Source organism: Planococcus citri, chromosome 5 (genome assembly GCF_950023065.1).
Source record: "Planococcus citri chromosome 5, ihPlaCitr1.1, whole genome shotgun sequence".
NCBI lineage: Eukaryota > Metazoa > Arthropoda > Insecta > Hemiptera > Pseudococcidae > Planococcus > Planococcus citri.
In genome coordinates, this window is record NC_088681.1 from 37,256,536 (window position 1) to 37,278,859 (window position 22,324).

Genomic DNA, 22,324 nt, shown 5'->3' on the forward strand with positions numbered 1-22,324 from the left:
CACTCGCGCTCGCGTTACACAATTCGTCGCCAAAAAAATTGATTCTCTAGTAATAAAAATCTAATCAGATGTACAGATTACTTCCTTCGGGATGACGATAGACGTATAGAAGTACTTGTTGTATGCAACCGAAGCATGGTACTTCACAACGACGACGACGATAGACGATGGGTCATAATGAGAGCGCATAACGGCCAAGTGGTACCCCTCCCCCGCAATCAATGCCCCTGTCCAGCCGTTTATTAGGTAAGAAAAGAAAAATAAACGCTAACTATGTATACATTGGTATACCTACCTCTACCTCTACTGAAGAGCCACACATACATATATCGTAATACTTTAGGAACAAGACCCTCTTCTACTTGTACATCTGCATTACAAGGTAATAGCATCAATTTTATCATAATTCACACACCGATCCTCTCCTCGGCTCTCTTTACCTCTCACACGTCCGCGGCACCTTTCTCCTCTTGTATGTACTCTCGCATTGCACCTCCTTATCATTTACCTACCCGAACATCATCCTCCGAATACCATCCGTATATAAAAGTAAAACCGTTATAAAAAACCAGCCATTCGCATTTTATGATACTCTCAGATACAGGTATACTGAAAATTCACCAAATCTAACTCGTGAATTAAAAATTCTTCCCCGAGATATCTAGATCACTTTCGAGCCGCAGTACCTAGACCTAGACGGAGATATAAATCGTGTTCGTTGAATTTGTTTGCGCGATATATTGTTTCGATTTTAGCCATTTATTATATTATTTCAGTGATCGTGCTCGGTGTTTAATTTATATTTCATTGTTGTTTTATGAAAGTGAGAGCCTTTCCGGGCCACAGTTCACTTTTTAGTTGAAATTTTTTACTCGAGTGGTGGTTTTGTACTTCAACCTGTGCTCTGGAGGTTCGTATATTATCTGTATTCACTATTATTCGTAATTCTATCTTTCCACCCTTACTTGATAATCTAAGCACCTACTTTAATATTTTTAAAACCCGTTAGCCTTTACTTTGCTCAAAAATATTCTTACGATGTCACCTGCTTTGCATTAAGTACTCGAGCCCCAAATCGAAGCCTTGGCTTCATGTTGATTTAAAATCCTACGTAAACGTTTTTTTAGACATAATTGACATCCACCCTTTGATACCTAATGTACTCACATGAAAGGCATTTTTCTGTCTTTCTTTCTATTTTTCCCCTCAAAATTACGTAAAAAAATATGTTTTTTTTAATTCTCATAAGTTTTTTGAAATGGTAATGATCTAATGAATATTAGATATTTTTTTTTGAAACGTGGATCCTTATTTTGGCCCAAAATAACGAAAGGAAAAAGGGGTCAATCCAAGACTAAAAATATCAGAATACTGTTGACAAATTTATAATATTTGATTGATACCTTGATATGGAAGTGGGTACCTATTTGAAAGATATTATTCAAAAGAGTTGAAAATATCTGATTTTTTAATGAAAATATCATAAATTAGGCACATTTTCGAGCTACCAGTCTATTCGTAAATATGACATAGACAGAGAGCTAAACCTAGGACCCAAACATGAGAACACTGTTGACAAAATTTCCATTATTTTATGAAGTTTTTATAGAAAGGTCATATTATTGGATATAAACTGGGGTCTGCTTGGGGAAAAACGGGTAGAGGGGAAGGTAGTTTCATTTGAGGCGATAGTGACTTTGACACACTGTGCAGCAAAATGCTGGAGAAAAAGGAATAAGAAATTCTATCCAATGTTTTATGGATTTCTGTTGAAAGGACGAAGGTTTATTACGAGTATTTTTATGACTTGATTCAACTAAATATTAATTTTTTACAATTACTATTTTTGATTTGAATCTTCCTTTCACGAAGAGACCTGAACTGCTTCTTTAAAAATAAGTTTCATTTCCTTAAAACATTTGATTAGGACCTTCTTAACACAAATATCTTTTTCAAAATCGAAAAAAAACCTCAAAAACAAAACATTTTGAAAATTAGTTTCAAGATAGATACTTCAGTTGAATTTTAATTTTTTCTGGGGGGGGGGGGTAGTCAAAATTTCTGTTTTATGATAATTTCTCACAAAACAGAGGCAATTTTTGGAAATTCTAACAAGTTTTTATAGTGAGAAGTCTTTTTTGAAAAAATGAAATGAAAAATCGATTCAAAGTATATTTTATAATTGGAATTTGATTTGTTTTTTCAGTCTTCGTTTCAATTTTCAAATTTTATTGAAAAAAGTGTGAAATTCAAATCCTATTAAAGAGTATAATGTTTTATAATCAGTATTAGTTTGGGGGATGAGGGGGGTGTTCGAAATTATTGCATTCCAAAATTGCAAATAATGCGATTGAAAAAATACTTTAAAAACAAAATAAAATTCTATCTGATAAACGATGAAATTTTTTTAAAAAATTGAGAGGAAAACAACGTATCTACTTTTTTAAAAATTCAAAATGTTTACTTAATTCACAAAATTATTACAGAACGTTTAAAAAATCATCCTCATTTTTTGACATAATAAATAAGATTTCAACACTTTTTTATGTAGGGACTAAAATAAATTGCAAGTCAAAACCCAAAAATGAAAAATTTTCTACCTAAAAAAAATTTGAAATCATACACACCTATCTACTTATTATTTTTCGAATTGAGTAGGGATCATTTCGAAAAAACATAAACAATTTTACTTGATTTGAAGTTGCATAAATTTTTTTAAAAATTGTACCTATGCAAATTATCTTGTTTGTTGAATTCTTTCTGAAATGTTCAGATTTTACAAAAAAAAGCTCTTGAAAAAATATCGTAGGTAATGATTTCGAACTTGATATAATATATTTAATATATGTTGACAAGCAACGAAATTTGTGAGCCCCCCCCCTTTCCAATAAACTGAGAAAATCCCTGAAATCAATCGAATTTTGTCAAAAGATCTTTTGAAAAATCCTAAGAAATTCAAAAAAAGAAAAAAAAATCATTGAACTTGGTGATATATTCAATGTACATAACTTGACAAGAATTGATAATCAACGACCCCCCCCCCCCCACCACCAAAAAAAGAGAAAGAAAATTCCAAAGTTTTTACAAAATATTTACCTCTCTTCTCTCTTTCCAAAAACTGAGAAAATACCTGAAATCATTCAAATTTTATCAAAAGATCTTTTGAAAAATCCTAAGAAATTCAAATAAAGAAAAAAAAATCATTGAACTTGTTGACATATGCCACGTAATTTGACAATCGACAATCAACGACCCCCCCCCCCCAAAAAAAAAAAGAGAACGAAAATTCCAAAGCTTTTACAAAATATTTACAACAAACATGAAAAAATATCATCTTGTAAAATACATTTTGTACCTATCAATAAAAATTAGATCATAAAAACCAAATTTTAAAAAATTTGAAAAATTATTTGAAATGTGAGAAAAAACAGACTATTATGGCATGAAAATTCATGGAACTTTATGATCTTATAGACAATAGACCTAGGTACTTATTTAAATAATTTTGACTGAATTTTTCAAAAATGCTCATGAGTGATTTTTTTGTCAACCCCTCCCCCCTTCCTCCTTCCCACTGTAATTCCAAAGTTTCTTCTTTTTTTTCTAAAAATGTATTTTCGCCTTCAACTATCCATAGCGCCGAATTCTACGATCATCATGCCTTCGACCAACCCAACAATCCGGGCCATGAAACCGGAGTTAAAGGAAACAAGTGAATCGTGATATGAGAGTAGGCTACTTACGCTGGGCAAGTTCGTTCGGTCGGGTCAAAATGAAAATAATCCTATTACGAAATCGCAGCTGAACCAAACGTAACGATGTAATTACACGTTTTAGATTTATTACAGGAAAAAATTCCCAACTAGGAAAATACCACTAAAAGTCCATTTAGATAGCATCAATTATAAATTCTTAGTCAATTTTGCGAGATCTGCGCGCCAAAAAAAAAAATGCCGAAGGGTCACTAGTGGGGAAAAATTTTTCGAATTTTCTTTAGCTCTCGTCGCATTGTCGATTGAAAAAAAAAGTGAGCAAAATCAAGACTGTAGGTACCTGGTTCTGTCGACTTTTAAACGCAGCAGCAACAAGAGACACTCGCGAAATAAAATTAATTGCGAAGCGTTTGCTATTAAAATGAACAAGTAAAATACACTGACAAATGTAAAGCCTTTATAAAGGGCAACTTCAAAAGACAATTTAGGGGACAGTTAATGAGGTTAGTTTCGCAGCAGGTATTGTGAGAAGTTTCTTGCTTGAAAATTCTTATACTGTTAGACAATTCTCAGGCGCTTTTAAGAACATCATTATGGTCTTGGCTTTTTGCTGGCCGACGATGATGCTCACCGGTAGCTTGTTATTTCATTAAAATTCATCCTTTATTTTTTTTCAACGTCTTCTGTTGTTCCCATATGGTTCACGTAGTTATAATATTTCTCCCTTCTTTTTATTTTAAATAAAATTATAATCCGATTACAACGTCTGGTAGAAAATATATACGTACTTTTAATGGGCTTTTTCTCTCTCTTTCGCGCGAACGTGTACCTAAGGAAGATTTTAATCTTAACTACGCAGGCATGCGATAATACATTTTAAAATACTCGTTTACCTTCTCATAATTTTTAGAACTTTTCTTCTTCACAACATCGCGCGCGTCTATTTAGCATCCTTTTTATCTTGATCGCGAATCGCACCATCAATGAAATGTAGGAGGAGATCGAACAGCGTTTAGCCTATTGCTCCATGAATGCATAGTGTCTGAGACTGTGTCCGCATCTATGTAGGCTCTATAGGCAACACACTGTACTGCGTTGGGTGAAAATTCTCCGGCACTTGGTAGTTATACGAGCCTGTAAATCGATATGCAAATTATGTAATTGAAAGATGTAAACATTGATAATGCCGCATTTCAGTTGATGTATTTGTTTTTCGACATCTTCGTCTCCATTTGTACTTGTATTCTATAGTTTAATTTGATGTTACGTAGTATTGGGCCATTTTGAACCATTAAGCAAATCGTAATAATCTTCGGAATAATTTCACGTGCCATGTGGTTTCAAGGGTTTTGAATCGGGTTAATTGATATTACTTTTTTCTGCTTCGATTAAAATGCGATTGAATGGGTTCTATTGAAGATGTTGGGGTGCAAAAAAATACGGAGTAGCGATAAAGTGAATGGAATATTTGTTTAAGAATTGGAACTATGAATTTTTTAAATATTTAAAATGGTTATTTGAAATGAAAAAAGAAACAAACTTGCCACGAACCCATTATAGGTGTTTGTAAATAATTATTCAGTCTGCCATTTTCTCGGAGGGGGGGGATTTAGTTCAGTATTTTAATCTACAAGAGTATTTTTCTGGGCACTAATTTAACCCCATTTTTTGTTTCATACATACATCCATGTTCATACTTACATTCTCTGTACAAAAATCAAGTAGGTAGGTACCAAACTGAAACATTCAATGAAGCATTCAAATTGGGTAGGCACTTTCTTCAATCTTCATAGGTACCTTTTTTTTTTTAGAAAATTCGGAGGATTTTTCTCAATTCAATTTTTTTTAGGATTTAATGTTTCAATCCAAGTTTTTTTTCATCGCGCCACCTGCCAACTAAGTTTTTAAATGACTCTAAATTAATTTCTCAATTATTTTTTTTTACTTTTGTAAATTTTTCAAAAGGTGTAAAATCCCTTGAAATGTTGATCTGTAGTTAGAAAATATTCTCCGAAAGTACATAGCTCTGTAATAAACAAAGTTTCAGCCAAGCTAATAAAATAAAATTCCAAAAAAAATATTTTTTTTTGCAATTCACTTTATTTGATATTATTTTAAATTATTGCTTTTTTGAGATATGGTAGGTACACATTCATGTTGCAAACTGATTTTTGGCAGAATTGCCTATTTAAGTAATGGTTCTGTCGATTCCATTCAATTTCCCAGTTGATCTATTGTTTAATGATTTGTACCTATGTATTTTGAATTCTGGTCAATTCAGTCTAATGATGAACTCTTAAAAAATTGATCCCCCTCCCAGAAAAAACACGAAGATAACCGGTAAAGAATTATTCAATTTTGAAAAATTGATTTTTTTTAAAGATAAGTAAAAAACAAATCTATTTTAGAAAATTGGAGTTGAAGAATAAAACGTTTTGAACATTGTTCGTTCTTTTCTCGATGTTCAAAACACTGTTTTGAATATTAAACATTTTTCGTAATGTTTAAAACTGTCAAAACGCTAACTCTGAGAATCCTCTTTCACGATCACATTCCAAATCCCTTCGGTTTTTTGGACTACTTTCAAATTGAGTGACAAAAAATTGTGAGTACTTACCTATTTTTGGGTATTATGGAGATGGAAAGCCGAAATTCATTCTGCAAACTAATTTTACTACCCTACGAAGTCGACTGCTGCTGGATTTCAAGTCGTTTTGGAGCCTCCAGCAACTTTTTGAAAGGTTGTATGGCGTTTTTGGGAAAATTGAAATTTCCAAAAAGTAGCTGGAAGCTTCAAAACCATTTTGAAACCACCATGCAGTCCACTTCATATCGTATTGAAATTAGTTTGCGGAATGAATTTTGGATTTCCATCTCCATTTGATGAAATTTCGGAAAATTTCAAGTTTCAAAAATCTACTGGAGGCTCCAGTAATTTTCAAAAAGTTGCTCGAGGCTCCAAAACGACTTGAAATCCATCTGCGGTTGACTTCGTAGCGTACCTATTGAAATTAGTTTGCAGAATGAATTTCGGCTTCGAGTTTCAAAAATCCACTGGAGGCTCCAGAACTGCTCAAAACGGTTTGAAACTTTTTGTAATCAATTTGCCATGTCGAAAACAGAGTATATCCCAAATTTCAGCTTTCTAGGTCAATTTGGTAAAATTTTGATTTTTTCCCTCATTTTTGGCCTGACTACTTTTTTTGAAAAAAAATCCAAGATCTCTGAAAAATACTACAATTTTTCCCAATTTTGTCAAACTGGGCCTCCAAAACGTCATTCAATTTGAATGTGACTTGAAATGATGTTTTCTGGAATAATGCTTTCAGCCATTTGATTTTATATCATCAATTTGTGCCATTTATGAACAATTTCGAAACATTCAAACCACCTAAAAGACTTTCAATTTTCTATTTGAGCTATTGAAATTTTATGAGAGCCATATACTGAAATATTTCCATGCTCTAGTTGAAATAAAATGATGTGGAGCAAAACCAGTGCCTCTATAGAGTCTAAATTGTCAAAAAATTCTCAATTTTTTATCATTTCGATATTGCTTTTTGCTTTATCTATTCAGACGTAATGCAACGAAATATTACTCAAACTTCTTACTTTTTTCTTGCCCCTCTATCCTTCGATGAAAAACGTGACTTCGGTTTTTTTTTCCTTTCAAATTTGGCTCATTTCTTGAAAGAAGAAAAACAATCCATCTGCATTGATGTCAATTCTTTCTATGTATCAGTTGGTAATGAAAAATAAGGATACTTAAACATTGTACACGGAAAAAAAAATTATGGATAATTTTTACTATTTCATACAGTAACCGGATCCCATTCAAAAATATTGTGATTTTTACTATGAGATTAGTAAATTTTACTATGAAGAGTAATAAATTTCACGTAATTCTAGGTAAAATGTATTTTTTTGGCTGAGTGAAAATCACTATTATTTTTGAATGGGATCCTGTTACTATACTTAAATAGTAATTTTTATTAATTTTTTTTCCGTGTAGGTACCTACCTACTCAATTTTAATCTCAACTGATGGCTTTTACATTTGCCTTTTTATTCTTCACATGCTTTACCATCAAATTTTGACGCATCTTATCGTTAGGAAAAGTTAGAATTATTTCAGAATGTTTCGATCACACATTTTAAAGTGTTATGGTGCAGACCTCCAAATATATTTTAGTGTATAGGGAGATTTTGCAGACAATTTAGAATAACGAATGGATCGATATTCGAGATGGAAGTTCGCGTGACTTTTGAGACCTTGAATGAGCTGTTATTTAGAGTAGGTAACCTACCTCTCTATAGTGGTGTATTGTAATTGGAAATCTCTTTTGATTTGATTATCAAACGTGTGCGATTGTTGGCGGTTTCGTAAGTATAAATTTTGCAAAATACGAGTACCTATCTCTGTAATTCGGAACATACTATACCTACTCGTATACCCTTCTATACCTGCCTATACACTCTTAGATATCTTTTCGTATAATTGTGCGCGATCACGTAAGGGATAAAATTTGCTTTAATTCGAGCATCCAGTGTTTCGAAAGCACAGCACATGATACGAATACACACTATAATAAGTAAAGTTACACGTGTAAACGATACAGGATTCCTTTATACCTATCTTTCCCCGGTATATACTCGTACAAAGCATGTACAATATGTAGATTGACGTCGTCGATGACGAGTAATCCGCCGAGATCAAGCATTTATAAACAGAAAGCATCAACAAAGTCTACCAAAAGAGAGACGAGGGCAACAGAGACGAGTCAAATTAAAAGCTGGGAAATAGTATACTAAGTATAAGGAAATCTCGGGCTACGTAAACGCGTTACTTTAAACGTAATTATCATATTTAAGCAGTCGAGTATAAAAACGAGATCAAAACGGTGTTTAATTTTCGTCGTCGTCGACGTCGCCGCCGCCGCCACCACCACCCTCCATGTACAAAAATATTATACGTAAAATGTCTAAGCAACTTTTCGTTTAACCGACTCCGACGTATATACGAGGCGAATAACTATGGTGGAATTTTGTAAACTTTTACAACCTTTTGAGCTTCAATCCTCTGGCTAGAATAATTTACGATGCTATTATTCGACGCACGAATAACGCTTCAGGTTTTTTTCTCTTCTTATTTAAAAAAAAAAAAGAAGAGTAAAATCTAACAAAAAACAACAAGGAACTGGAAAAAAGTTTATATAAATTCGGAGTAACGACATTATGGCTCAAAGATCGGATTTCGATTTACCGAAATGTCGTTGCATTTCGTATCATAAAACCAGACTTTACCTATCTTCTCACAAAACTTCAATTTAGTCCGTTAAATTGACAATCGAAAAGGATTTATTCAAATTAAAATGGCAAAAGTTGTTATATCCTATATACCAGGATGAGTTTCTAGCGGCAGCAAACTCGCGAACAAAAACTTCGTCTATTGCCACCGCACCCTCTTCCATTGCCTTCGCCATTTCTCGTATTGATCAATTTTTGTTTACCTTGTTTGTTTGTCAATAGAGAGAGAGAGAGAGAGACGAGCTCTGAGCAAATTCGCGTGTTGAAAAATTTTCCCTCTGGTAGTTCGAAAAGGCCAACTGTGCTGAGTTTTGCAACTTTCCAATGAAATATACTTGGCTGGCTATGTACTCGTAGTTGGATTCGTTTGCACGACCAAGAATTAAAAGTTTTTTTCAGCGGATTTGGCGAGAGACTCGACGCGACGAACGACCTGACGTTTGTTTTAATTAAACCGAAATATACACAAAGAGATTTTATCGCGGATTTGAATTTTCTGCCTGTAATCGAGTTTACAGCTCTGGTTATAAGGCCGGCGCGGCTCTCTCATTTTGCAACGTGTTGAATCGATGCGATGATTAATGTCCATCGTATCAGCGTCGAGTAGCGATGGTATTTCGATACACGTCGTGTTCACTTCCGCCATTACTTACCCGATGAAAATTACGCTTATATCCTGAAATTAAGCATTTTTCATCTTCGTGTCTTCTCGCCTCATCTAAATCTCCTCTCTTTGTCCGTTTTCGAGACATTATTATACGATACGAAGTTTGATTTATAGCTTATGGTATGCGAGAGAGGGAGAGAGATGTGTAGACGTACCTATACGTCCTATACAGAGAGACGACGCGACGTGGAGATTCTCGTCTTATTATAATTCTTCAAACGTGTATATTCGCAACGTTATGAGAAAAATTAGAAATGAATGAATTAATTATGCAATAATTTTCCTAACATCTCTGTTTCGTACGAGGCAACGCACCAGTATACCCCCGGCCCGCCTCACCCGCCGTAACAGGTAGACTAGACGCATCGCGAGTTGATAATTAGTGTGAATGAAGTGATACTACAATCAAAACATGATGATATACATAGTTAATCATGAATTCGTGTGAAACAATACACACAATATGGTCGTCTATTGCAAATTTGATCGAATATTTCAAATATCTCGCGTATTAGAATTATGAGAAATTTCGCGTTAGCTCGCTTCTATATTTTCTCTGTGTGCTGTGTGTGCAAACAAAGGCAGACCAAATGGAGTAAGGATTGACATTGAAAACAGGTCATGAAGTAATTCGCGCCCCATTATTGATGTAGGTAGGTACTATAGTCGCGGATTTGTTGTGCGAGTTCGATATTTCAATACCTACCTACAGATGTTGAAGTACCATTTTTTTCCATCGTTGGATTAAAATCGGACTAGATGTTGAAATTTTTCCGTTTGTTGATTCAAATGTATCGCGTTGTTTGTGTGAAATGAAGCGATGGATTTGGGATGGTTTTTTAAATGTATTTTTGAGTGAAAGGAGGGGAGATGAGGGGAACGTGTGAAACCTTGAAAATGAATTTAGAAATAGGTAGGTCAAGAATTCACTTCTGAACTCTCACTCCTGGAGTCCTGAAATTTCATAGTGACTCTCTAATACGGTGGAGAGGGTGTTCAATAAGTACTGATCAAAGTTAACGGTATTTAAGCTCGCTTTTGTCCCTTCCTTCCAGAACAATTCGAACTTCCTGAAGAAATTTGAAAACTCGCTGGAAGCGTCAAGAAGATCAAATTACAATTTGTTATCGAGTTGGGTGATCGTGTAGACACACCAGACGATATTGTGCTAAAAAACTTGCTTATCTTGTACCTTCTTTGAAAATTTGATTTTCTTAAATTGAGTAGGTACCTATTTCTGGAATTTAAAATTCTAGTTACAAATTTATTTTTGAACTCACACTCTTGGAATTTCGTGAAAACAACCGAAAAGGGTTGAGAGGGTTTCCAAAATAAGCATTGACTGAAATTAAAGGTGTTTAAGTGCATTTTTGCCAATTTCAGGGCGTTTAAAGATGTTTTGGAGAAACTTAAAAAATCGCCGGGGGCTCCAGAATGGCTCGAAATGAGTAGGATACCTTGTTGATTAAAGAAATTATTCACATTGGTTTACTTTTCTCAAACAATTTGTTTCATGAAAAAGTTTCAAAATCACTCTTGAAACAGCTTTTTTAATTTTTTTAAATGTTCAAAAATTCACCAAAAATCCAAAAAAAATTATCTTCAATTCCTGAAATTTTGACTACGGGTGTCTGAGAGCATGCTCTTTTTATCCAGTTTGGTTTTGTTCAATTTTTGGAGTGTAAGTCAAAGAGCTATTGCTACAGAAATGAGAAGAGTAAACTTTGTCATGAAGCTCCAGATCAACTCCAAATGGCGGGGAATCTATTGGGGAGCATCAACTTTGGGAGGTACAAAAATTTTTGAGTGAATTTTTGCAAAAATTGGCAATATGATCATCATTGAACTTTGACCCAGGTCGAGCTGTTCAGCCTATCTGGGAAACTGTAGAAGAATTGCTAGCTGCGGCGCGATGAGTCATCAAGTTTTTTCTTCAGTCTTCCTCTGCTCCTACTGCCAGTTGGAGTGTATTCTTTGAGTTTTTGAGGGGGCCATTCGTTAGGCATTCTATCAACGTGTGTTCGCCATTTCTTTCTGTAATCTTTCACCCATCCAATGATTGGCTCTGCTCTTAGCTCCTTCAGGATGTCTTCATTCCTTTTCTTATTGTGTCTCATACCCTATTGACAAAAATTGTGTGTACAACATGCTGAAATGCATGCTTTTTTGCATATCACGCGTATGCTTGAGCGTGAATTTGGACTTTTTTAAAAAATCGCATGCTATTCAGCCAGTGAATAGCATTAGCATGCTTAAAAGTAAACCAAAAGTATGTACAAAAAGTGCCAAAATTTTCGCAGAAAAATTGCTCAAACTCACAGGCAAATACTATCTACTGATTAATCATGAATTTTAAGACATTCTAATAGATTAAATAGATAATTTTTTTAAAAAAATTTAAAAATTTCCGACGGGTGCGGGGATTGATCTCAGGTACCTGCAATGTGCGACTGCTTTACTCACTCGGCCACCTCGCAGCTTAATAGACTAGAGGTTATTTTTGCATAAATCAATTTTTGGACTTGAAAAAATTTTTACTCACTGGCGAATTTTAGAAAATACATGGTTGCTAGATTGCTTCTGTTTAGCATGCGAAAATGTATATTTTTAACGCGATAATGCACGCTTTTACACCAGTGTACAATCACGCACTGTTATGCATGCTTTTCAGCATAATTTTGTCAATAGGGTATATCCTGCCATGGCTTGCATGAATCTGATTTCCACTGTGGTTACTCTACTTTTTATATCCTTTCTCATCGTCCATGTATTGCTTCCATACAGTAGCATTGACCTTGCCAGCATATTGTAGATTCTTATTTGAGTTTTGGCTCTGACTTTTCATGGAGGGATGACTCGGTTTATCACCCCACTTACCCTCAGGAATTCGTTGATCTTAAGTTGTGAGTCGACCTCTCCTTCATAAGATAGTTTGCACCCGAGATATTTAAAGCTTTTGTGACTTGTTCCACTGGCAGTCCATTTACAACAATTTCTTTCCCCTCAATGACCATCACCTTTGTTTTTGACAACGAGATTCTCATTCTGTATATTTATCCAATACTTTCTGAAGGTTGTACCCTACTGACAAGAAATATGCAGTTAATCACGTAAATCTGAGACAGCATTTTTTGGTGCGTTTAAGCCCGGTGTAATCCTGTAAACGCAGTGTGGAGTTGTATTTATGAGAGACCCCCTGGAGTGTGAGATGGCACAAACGCAGTGCGGATGCAGTAAAAAAACGCGGCCTACTTCAACAAAACCAGTTTCAGGTAGAACATCGTGACAGTGGATTTGAAAAAACGTGGGCGTAATCGCTGAAATGTGAGACTAAAACGTGTATTTCTTTTCAATAGGGTATATACATCACTCTCTGCAAGTCATCTTCATTTTCAGTGAAGACCACCTGATCATCAGGGAATAGCAGGGTATTGACTTAGGTGTCATTGATGTCTAGTCCTATTGGCTTGGTTTTCAGCCATTCCTTAACCATGTTGTCAAAGTAGATGTTGAACAGGCTTCACAACATTGGGCATCCCTGTCTTACTCCTCTTCCTATCTTCTTCACTTCCGACATGTTTCCGGATCTTACTCTTATTACATACATTATCTGTGCATATTTCTTCAATTAAGTGTACTACTTGTTCATTCACTTCAATTTTCGCAAAAATTGGCAATTTTTCATTTTTTTAATGATGAAAATTTTTCAGGAAATTTATAGGCCTAAAGATTATATCAGTTAGCATTAGCAATGACATAAATAGATACTTATTCAGATAAATTTCATTAGAAGTGTAAAATAGGTAATCAGCAAAATTTGTAATTGTTTACCATTACTGAATATTAATAAAGAACTTGAGTTCTTCTAGTAAAATATTTTAGAGTGTTTAAAAAGTTCCATGTGATTATTTTAAAAAAGGAGCCTCCTAGAAAAAAACAATGACCAACTAACGCATGAAAATGTGATTTTAAAAACGTTTGTCATCTTCATTTTTGTCCTAAAATCGTCCACTCAGTCTCCAGAGAGCCTTTTGAAGTTTTGAACGTTTCATTTTCCAAATAGCCCTACAGTAAAACATGAAAATTCACATGATTTTGGCCAAAATCAATGAAAGTTGAGTTTAAAAAATAAGAAAATTGATTACGGATTTAAATTTTTTCCCCATAAAATGTAATTTTTCTGAATGAGTTGGCCTAATAACTTGGAATTAACATGTAGGTAAATGAAGAGAAATATTGATGATTTGGAAAATATTATCTGGATATAATAAATCGTTCAAAACTTTTTTAAACACTTTTTAACGCCTAAAATAAATTCAAGCGATAAATTTTGAGAATCTTCATGAGAAGTTGGACGTGAACAGTCAGATTTCGATACCTACCTATTTCAAACCAAAAGAAAGTGAATTTGAGTTGATCTCTCGATCATTCTGAAAATTGAGGATCTTCTTCAATGTTCTCCTAAAGAGTAATTATTGTTCATTTCCTGAGAGCTATTTTGCCCGGAAAATCGAAGTAATACTGACACAAATTGAGTTGCACATAATATGATGAATAAGGTCTTCAAGTATTCGAAAAAATTACCTAATGAAATTCATTGCTGCTGGCAATTTTCTACATCTTGTCTGCCTCCCTCCATCATCATTACAGAAATAATGATATTGATTTCCATTAGACTACCTATCTACTTTTGGAAAAATCATTCACAAAGTCATCATCAAAACAAGCATCTTAATTCTTATCGCGGAAAAAAATCAGAATTCGATAATTCATTAATTTTTCGATAAGTAGCTGTAAAGATGTTTCGAGTATCGTGACGCTGAAAAAATCTCGCTAACAAATAATCGTAATTTTTAATGCGACTTTTTTTTCACGCGTAACTGGAAAAAAATATATATAAAACGAGTCGAAAATAACCATTATAAAAGAAAAGATTAAAATTTAAAAAGCTAGGTTTTTTTTTCAAATTACAAAGGAGTACAATATGCTCTAAGGCGTGGGTTTCTTTTGCCTTTGGCTTAAAGTAGGTACATAGCTCGTTGTGTATTTATATGTATTCGACACAGCTGATCGAGAAACAGGTCACGTAATAGTGAAAAATTTCAATTGAACGTTTAGTCTTGCTCGCAGGTGGAGGAATTTAGCTGTTGAGAAATATTCATTTGTATTGGTACATCGAAGTTGAGATGGAAGAGCTAATGGCCTGTATGTGTATTTAACCATGCGGATTACACGATGAGGATGATGAGGTAGAAGAACTATACGAGAAGAGAGGAGCGACTTGAGAAGAGAGAAATCGAGGAGGAAACAGGACGAATTGTAAGTTGAAAAAAGTTTACGAACGTTGAAAGCGGATTTAGGGTACGTTTGGTAATGACAATACATCGGAAAATTGCAAAAGCAACTGAAGAATTATCGTCTAAATTCCATTAACGTTTTAATCCCCGGTGATATTTTAAAACATGGCATCGAATTTTAAACGTGAACTTGCGGTTAAAATGAAAAAGAAAATTTTCCATCGTCGTATAAAATGTGAACACCAGCCATCTCTTATGCCACAGAGGAAAAAACTTATAAATGAATTTTTGCCTCGGAAAATTGATTTTTTTTCTTTCCTCTCTCGAATCTCGATGTAATCGAAGGAGAAATTTAATCAATAGAAATTACTTTTTTATTGATAAGTATCTATCGAAATGGAAACGGAATGGTTTATAGAGGTAGAATAGTAAACTTGTCCTAGATTATGATTTGTTCTTCTCGACTTTAATTAATGTTTAAGTTGTGTACGGAAGACAGAAACATTGGCAAACTTAATCAAACTACAAGACGTTTCCTTCATGCTAATTCAGATTCGTTCAAAATGTAATTAATGAATTTTACCAACAATATCTATCCCTGAAGCGGCGCTACCTACTCCAAACACAGGGGGTGAAATTCCACGCCAGCGTGTCTACTGAACGGCGTAATGAAGCAGGGAAATACAATGTCGGCTAAGTGCCAATCACGTTTTTTACGGGAGAGCGTAAACGAGTTCGCATAACAGGTACATCTTATAGAAAGTGCTATCTCTCGGTGTTCCATAGTACAACTTGGAGTCCAAGTTGTACTATGGAACACCGAGAGATAGCGCTTTCTATAAGATGTACCTGTTATGCGAACTCGTTTACGCTCTCCCGTAAAAAACGTGATTGGCACTTAGCCGACATTGTATTTCCCTGCTTCATTAATTTTTGAAAAATGATATTCGATGGTGTTAATTTTTCGTTTGTTTATACAAATTCGCTAAGATAAGTCTACGTGTATACAACCGTCACGCTGCGAGATTAACTATAAGTAGGTATACCAGACGAGAGAAGCTTTTTGCATTTGTCATCTTATCGTACCCTTCTATTTATAACTAAGTGTATAACTTGGTACTGTTATTATACATAGAAAAGGTGACGCTTGTCTCGTCTCTTTGAAGTAGTTACCCTAGCTCCTATACCTAGATATAAAATTTTGCCATTCAACTTCGTGGACTGTACAGTACAACGTATCAAAAACTTTCTTCGGCTTTGTGCAAGACGATGTCTTTGAACCCTAAGGAGTAATGACTTATTAAAGTAGGTATTCGATTTATAGTCCAAAGAAAAGTTCAAACGAGATTGTGTTATTTTGTAGATTCGCGTGCTGTGATTATTATTATTCGTCGATGTTAACGAGTTGAAGTTGGGTCGGGTATTATTGCTCATTATAAGTTAAGAATATATTATAAGTATGATACCGGAATGAGAAAAATATTTTATGTGAAATTTCTCTCGGTGTTTTTCCATTTGTATGAGATGGTTGGGTGGTTTGCACAAGTGTCTCTGGGAATGGTGAAATTCTTCGAAAATATTTGTGGCGCGGGCGAGGTTGAAATTTGTAATGTTCATTGCATTAGGAAGGGCCATTTGAGAATGAAAGTTTTGAATTTTAAAAACCTTCTTTCATCCTTTGAAATTCCTGTTTACATTTCGGCAGATAAAAATTTTGAATACAAGCTACTGAGAAGCTGTTCTAATAAACCTTCATCGAAAATGTTATTCAGAGTTCTTATCTAATAAAAAAATGTATTAGCTGAAAAATGCTGACTACTTGAAGAAAAAAATTTTTAAATGAGAAACGTTTCCCTTTCAATGCTCCATAAGTTTTGTTTTCGTTTGAACAGGTTTTTCGAAATTTATGTTTTAGAGGAGTTACAATTATTGGTTTGAACAAATCAAAATATTTTCAGGAGAAGCCCTACCCCCCTTCTCCTACACTTCTAATTGCCATTTTTCGAACTTTTTTCCTGGTTACTGAATTCATGAATCTGATTTCCTGAATCGATATTTCCGGAATGATCATTCCTCAAAAATAACCCCCCACCCATGCAAAAAAAACGTAATTTCCTTTCCAAATAATAATTATAAGAATTTCTTGCAGTTTTACTCGTAGCAACAAAATGAAACTACGCAATTTTAACAAAAAACGATTCTTCAAACCTGTGATTTTGATAAGGTCAAGCGGGATTTTTTCGTAATTTTTTGGGACAAAAAGGAAAACTTTTTTGTCAAGACAAAACAGCTCTTTCAGACAATTTTTTCAAAAAACGAACTTTTATATATGTAGTAAATGACAAAAAATATGTCTTTTTCACAGTTTTTTTTATAAAAAAATAATATTTTTTGAAAATTTCAATCCAAAAAATGTTTTTTTTTGCGATTTGGCCAGAAAAGGTGAAATTTTTCGATAACTTTGTTTGAAATTTCAACAAAAAAGCAGATTATTTTTTTGTGACAAAATAAAGTTTTTTGGAAACTTTGGCCCAAAAAACTTTTTTCATGCAATCGTTTGAAAAAAAAACAATACCTAGGTATGTTTTGACGATTTTGACAGAACAAAGTTTTTACAATTTCTAGCAAAAAGTCGAATTCTTCACAACTTCACCAAAAAAGTATTTACCAAAGTTTTTTTTGCTCATTTTAATTTTTTCAACTGTTTTTTTTTTTAGCAAACTTGAGTTTAATAAAAAAAGCAAGACTTTTTGGAAGCTTTGAGCAAAAAAAGAGGTTTCTGCAATTTTGAAATTTTTGATAATTTAGCAAGATTTTTTAGAAATTTTGACCAAATAAGAAATTGAGATTTTTTATCTGCAGTTTGGGAGAAAAAAATTAACACCTTTTTAACGCCAATTCTTACAAGAAAAATCAAATTTTTTGATATTATGACAAAAAAAAAGTAAGTAAGCAGATTTTTTGTGACAAAAAAAAGACTTTCTGAAATTTTTTTGACAAATTTGGATTTTTCTTTGCCATTTTCATTTATAGAAGGATTTTTTGCAATTTTGACCAAAAAACTGAACTTTTTATTTCATTTTTGTGCATTTGGGATATTGAGTTTGGGAAAAGAAGATTCGGAAGAATAGTCATTCGGAAAAATGGCAATTCTGGGGTTTTTCTTTCGGGAAAACGTATTCGGAGGAACATCCGGAAAACCCATTTTTTTACAGAAGAACTAAGAAGCCTATACCCCTGAAAAGTTCTTCACCGTTGAATAAAAAAATCAAAGAATGAAACGGAAGGGCAAGAGAAGTGAGGAAGAGAACCAAAAGCTATCAGAAAACACCGTGGACTAAGCCCTTTGAACATCGTTCATGTTCACACTCACACCTCGATGTTTAACGATTTGGAATCCCGATTTACCTCCTTCAAAAATCACATTCCCCCTCCCCTCTCCTCGTTCCCTCCATTTTTCTAGGGCAATGTTCAGAATATCAGTCCAACTTCACTGTCTCTCGTTTCTTTTCTGCTCGAAAAGTACCATAAAATATTAAAATATTCATCCAGCTGCAGGTTTTACAGTTTCAATGTAATATCTAAGGATTACATTTTTTTTTTTTTTTTTTTTTAAAGAAAAATTAATTCACTCGTAATATTTCAAGTCGTCTATTTTTTTTTACGATTCACTTGCGTAACAAATTATACCAACAGAAGAACAAAAATACGTTAAAATCATCCCCTTGTATTAAAAACATTTCCATTTCTCTAATTACTTTCAAAAATTGTTTTTCCTTCCATAATTAAGTCCAAGCCTGAAAAATTCTCCAAAAAAGGGGTAAAAAAATCGCACCTTTTCGCGTATCTATATGTACGTAAGTACTAGAATAATTTGACGTTGACTAATACTATTCGTTTTATTTTACAGATTCATGCGGGTAACATGAAACCGCACCCTATCGGCCTATGTAAGTAAATTATTATTTATTACTGTTAATTTTCAATTTGAACTTGAGCAAATGCCAATGAGCAAGCTGCTTTATTAATTAATCTAACCCTAAGTACTTGGATGACTCGAGCTCCGGCGAATGTAAGAGAAAAAGAGAGATGCGAAACGAAATAAATCATTTTGATAAATGTACGCAACCTTCTACGCTACATATTCAAGCTTGAATCGAACAGAGAAAGAGAGAAAATGTGAGTAGAGAAAAAAAAAGAAGTATAAATTCCAAACTCGGTTATCTTCTTGACATAAGGGGGAAAAAAGCAGTACGAAAATTTCAAATAGTATAAAAGTTCTATATTTTAAATACTTGGCCAGTAAATTTAACTTTTAACTTTTTAATTTTTTTTTCTACCCCGTTACCAGTTCAATAAAACCATTTCAGCGAAAAAGGTAAAAGGCGCACCGTGCACCGTGACGCAAAACCCAGCAACCGTTTCAGCTTGAAATTCATATAGAAATCTCGATATATTGAAATTTTCTGCGATTTGAGTGGCCCGTAAAATACCCAAACATAAATATTATTTAAGACCATAATAACACGTATAATTTTATTTGCCTCGCATAAGTTACTCCCTCATATAGCTTATACGTTATAATGGTGGCAAAAAAATATAAAAAAAGGAGTACCCCTGGCGCGAATATATACGTTCGAAGTCGATGATACTAAAAATCGATAGATACTTGGGAAATGATATATGTATTTTCACGTTTTCTATATCTTGGCGCGAATAAATCTCGCTGAGAAGTCGGCATATGTCGTATTTTATTCTATAAAAAGACAAAGCAGCACCCCCGTCCAACCTTACCAAATGTAACTCGAATAACGTAAAAATTTTTACGATAATAATAAAGATCAAAATTCGCCCAAGAATACAGACAGCAATTTTGCACCCATTAAATGTCACATGAGGAGCAATAAGAGGGGTAAAAAGGTAAACTGATATACCAACCGAGCCAACAAATAAAAATTCGTCTATAAAAAAAAACAAAAAAAAAAACAGAGTACGACTATAATACTTATTCCAGATCAGATTTCTACCATGAAATGAATTTTCCATCTAAATGATTTATTAACCTTATAGTCGAGTTTTCTAGAAAAGCCACCACGTGTTAAGGCCGTGATTATACCTTGGTCTATATATCATATTTTTTCTTCTCTTGCCTATACCCCTTTACTCTGTTCATAATTTAGTTCCGAAATTTGGCTCGTTTTGTTAAAAATATTCCTATATCTTATAAATTTTGCAGCTTTTTTCGATACCTACCTATACTAAAACTACCTACAATAAATCATACCGTACGCGGAAATGCACTCGGTACAATTTTTCAAACTTTCTTCTGTTTCTTTTTATTTTTTTTTCTCTTTTTTTTGGAGGAAAAATAAAAAAAACACACACGATAATCGTTTTGTTCGAGGTAGATACACGAGTTGAATTTTTATTAAAATATTTTGAGATTATGGCAGTGGTTTTCAGACATTTTTATGAAAATAGAGCCCCGGAAGACTTGCTACTTTACCTCCACCTCCACCTCCAATCCAAACTGCATTTGTGTATGAGTTTCGCCGAATTATGCTCCCTCTTCTGGTTCTAAAAAACAGACTACAAGCCTTCAATACGTCTTTTACACCTTTAGAGAAGTATCCATTGAGACGTAAACTTCTTTAATTAAATTTAGTTGCCTTAAATTTTTTAGAAATGTGTTTTTAGGACCTTTTTTTTTATTCAATCTGAATTTCAAACCTTGAAAATATAGTAACCCAGATTCAAAAATTGGAAAGTCATTTCATTTTTTATCAATTTTTTTAACCTTTTTTGAGAGTGTTATGTACTTTTTGAAATGTCTATTGACGGATATGTGCCTGCCTATATCTTCTACTCGTATGCTTTTTTTCAATCCTTCAAACTAATTTCTAGAGGCAACCAATTTTTCCCCATTTTAAAAGGAAGTTATAAAATTGAACTCTTCATATTTTTCCATTTGCTGTGCAAAATTTTGAGATGGTGGTCAATATTTGGAAAAATTTTAAAGAATACTCATCTGAATAATTGAAAATCAGTATCAAATTTGTCAATTTTGCTGTTGAAGAGGGGGGGTACGAAAAAATATCACAAAGGCCATGGTGGGGTAAAATTAACAAATCTTCACTGATAGGGGCGTGATCTAATAACATGGAATTTGCGAACTTTTCATCTAGCAGAAGAGTGAGCCTCTGAGTTCAACTTTTGTATTCATCAGAGTCAAAACTTTTTTGTGCTTTTCCCAATAAAAAATCAGCTCAAAGTCTATTACACTCATCTAAAATTTTAACGTTTTTCTTGGTAAAAAAAAATCGAAGGTGAAGGTCGAATCATGTTTACCATCACGACTTCAGATCATTAAAATTTTCCCAACATTTTGGAATTTTTGATTTTTTGAAAAGTGCAATTTCTGCAGCTACTTCGCTCAAACAATTAATAACGGTGATTAAGAGCTTTCAGAATCTTCTTGAAAAAGAGTAAATTTTGACTTTGAATTTTTTAAAGAGTTTTACTTGTTTTGCGAGGAAAATTCCAAACAAAAACGTCTATATATTGGTAAAATATTTCAAAAATATTCATTTTTTAGGTGTCTGCTTTTTATCTATAATGGCGGCGACATTTTTTCAATGTTTCACTCTTAAAATTGTAGCATGTAAAATGGTATTTCTCGTCAATTGTCAATTGGTTGACAAATTGAGGGGGAGGGGGAATTTTTCACATGTTCACACATTGGTAAAAAATCTCAAAAATGCAAAAATTTTCATTTTTTAGGTTAATTTCTGATGGTATTTTTGCAATATGTAAATGTAAAACTTGTAATTTTTTTCTCAAAAATGAAAAAAATGCCAGTCCAATTTTTTGATAATGTTGTTCTACATAAAATGGACTAAAACTGTGAATTTTTTCATAATTTTTACTCGTGAAGATCATGGTTATATTTAAATTGTAAGTTTTTGAATCGATTTTTTAGGTTTTTGAAAAAGGCAACACTGATTTTGACATTCGTCAATTATCCTCTCAAAGTACTACAATTTGAAAAAAAGTTCAAAATTCTATACCACGTATAACCGGAGCAATTTTCAATTGAAATTTTCCATTTTCGGCCATTTTAAAAAACTTTGAAACCCCACAGCTCCGCAAAAAAAAAATCGAAAAAATGTCCGGTTTCCGTCATTCGCCATCGTTTGATGACCTCTACACATGATCTGATTTTGAGAAAAATCGAAGACCCCTCGTGCAAAAATCCGTCGATTTGGCATGGAATGACTCCTCCCCCCCCCCCCCGTTTTAAGCTGAATTCTTCTGCTTCTTCAGCACGATTGCTCAATTTTT

The 22,324-nt window shown here is 33.6% G+C and overlaps 1 protein-coding gene across 1 annotated transcript in view; it reads left to right on the forward strand.

The window, feature by feature from the left end:
• Nucleotides 1–516: 516 nt before the first annotated feature.
• The window catches only part of LOC135847261 (spidroin-2-like), a 30,749-nt gene continuing 8,941 nt past the window's right edge, over nt 517–22,324 (forward strand). Inside the window, exons 1-2 of the mRNA XM_065366718.1 lie at nt 517–910; nt 18,894–18,933. Of these exons, the coding sequence (XP_065222790.1) occupies nt 18,909–18,933 (25 nt within the window). The 5' untranslated portion in view covers nt 517–910; nt 18,894–18,908. The remainder of the gene's footprint in view (nt 911–18,893; nt 18,934–22,324) is intronic.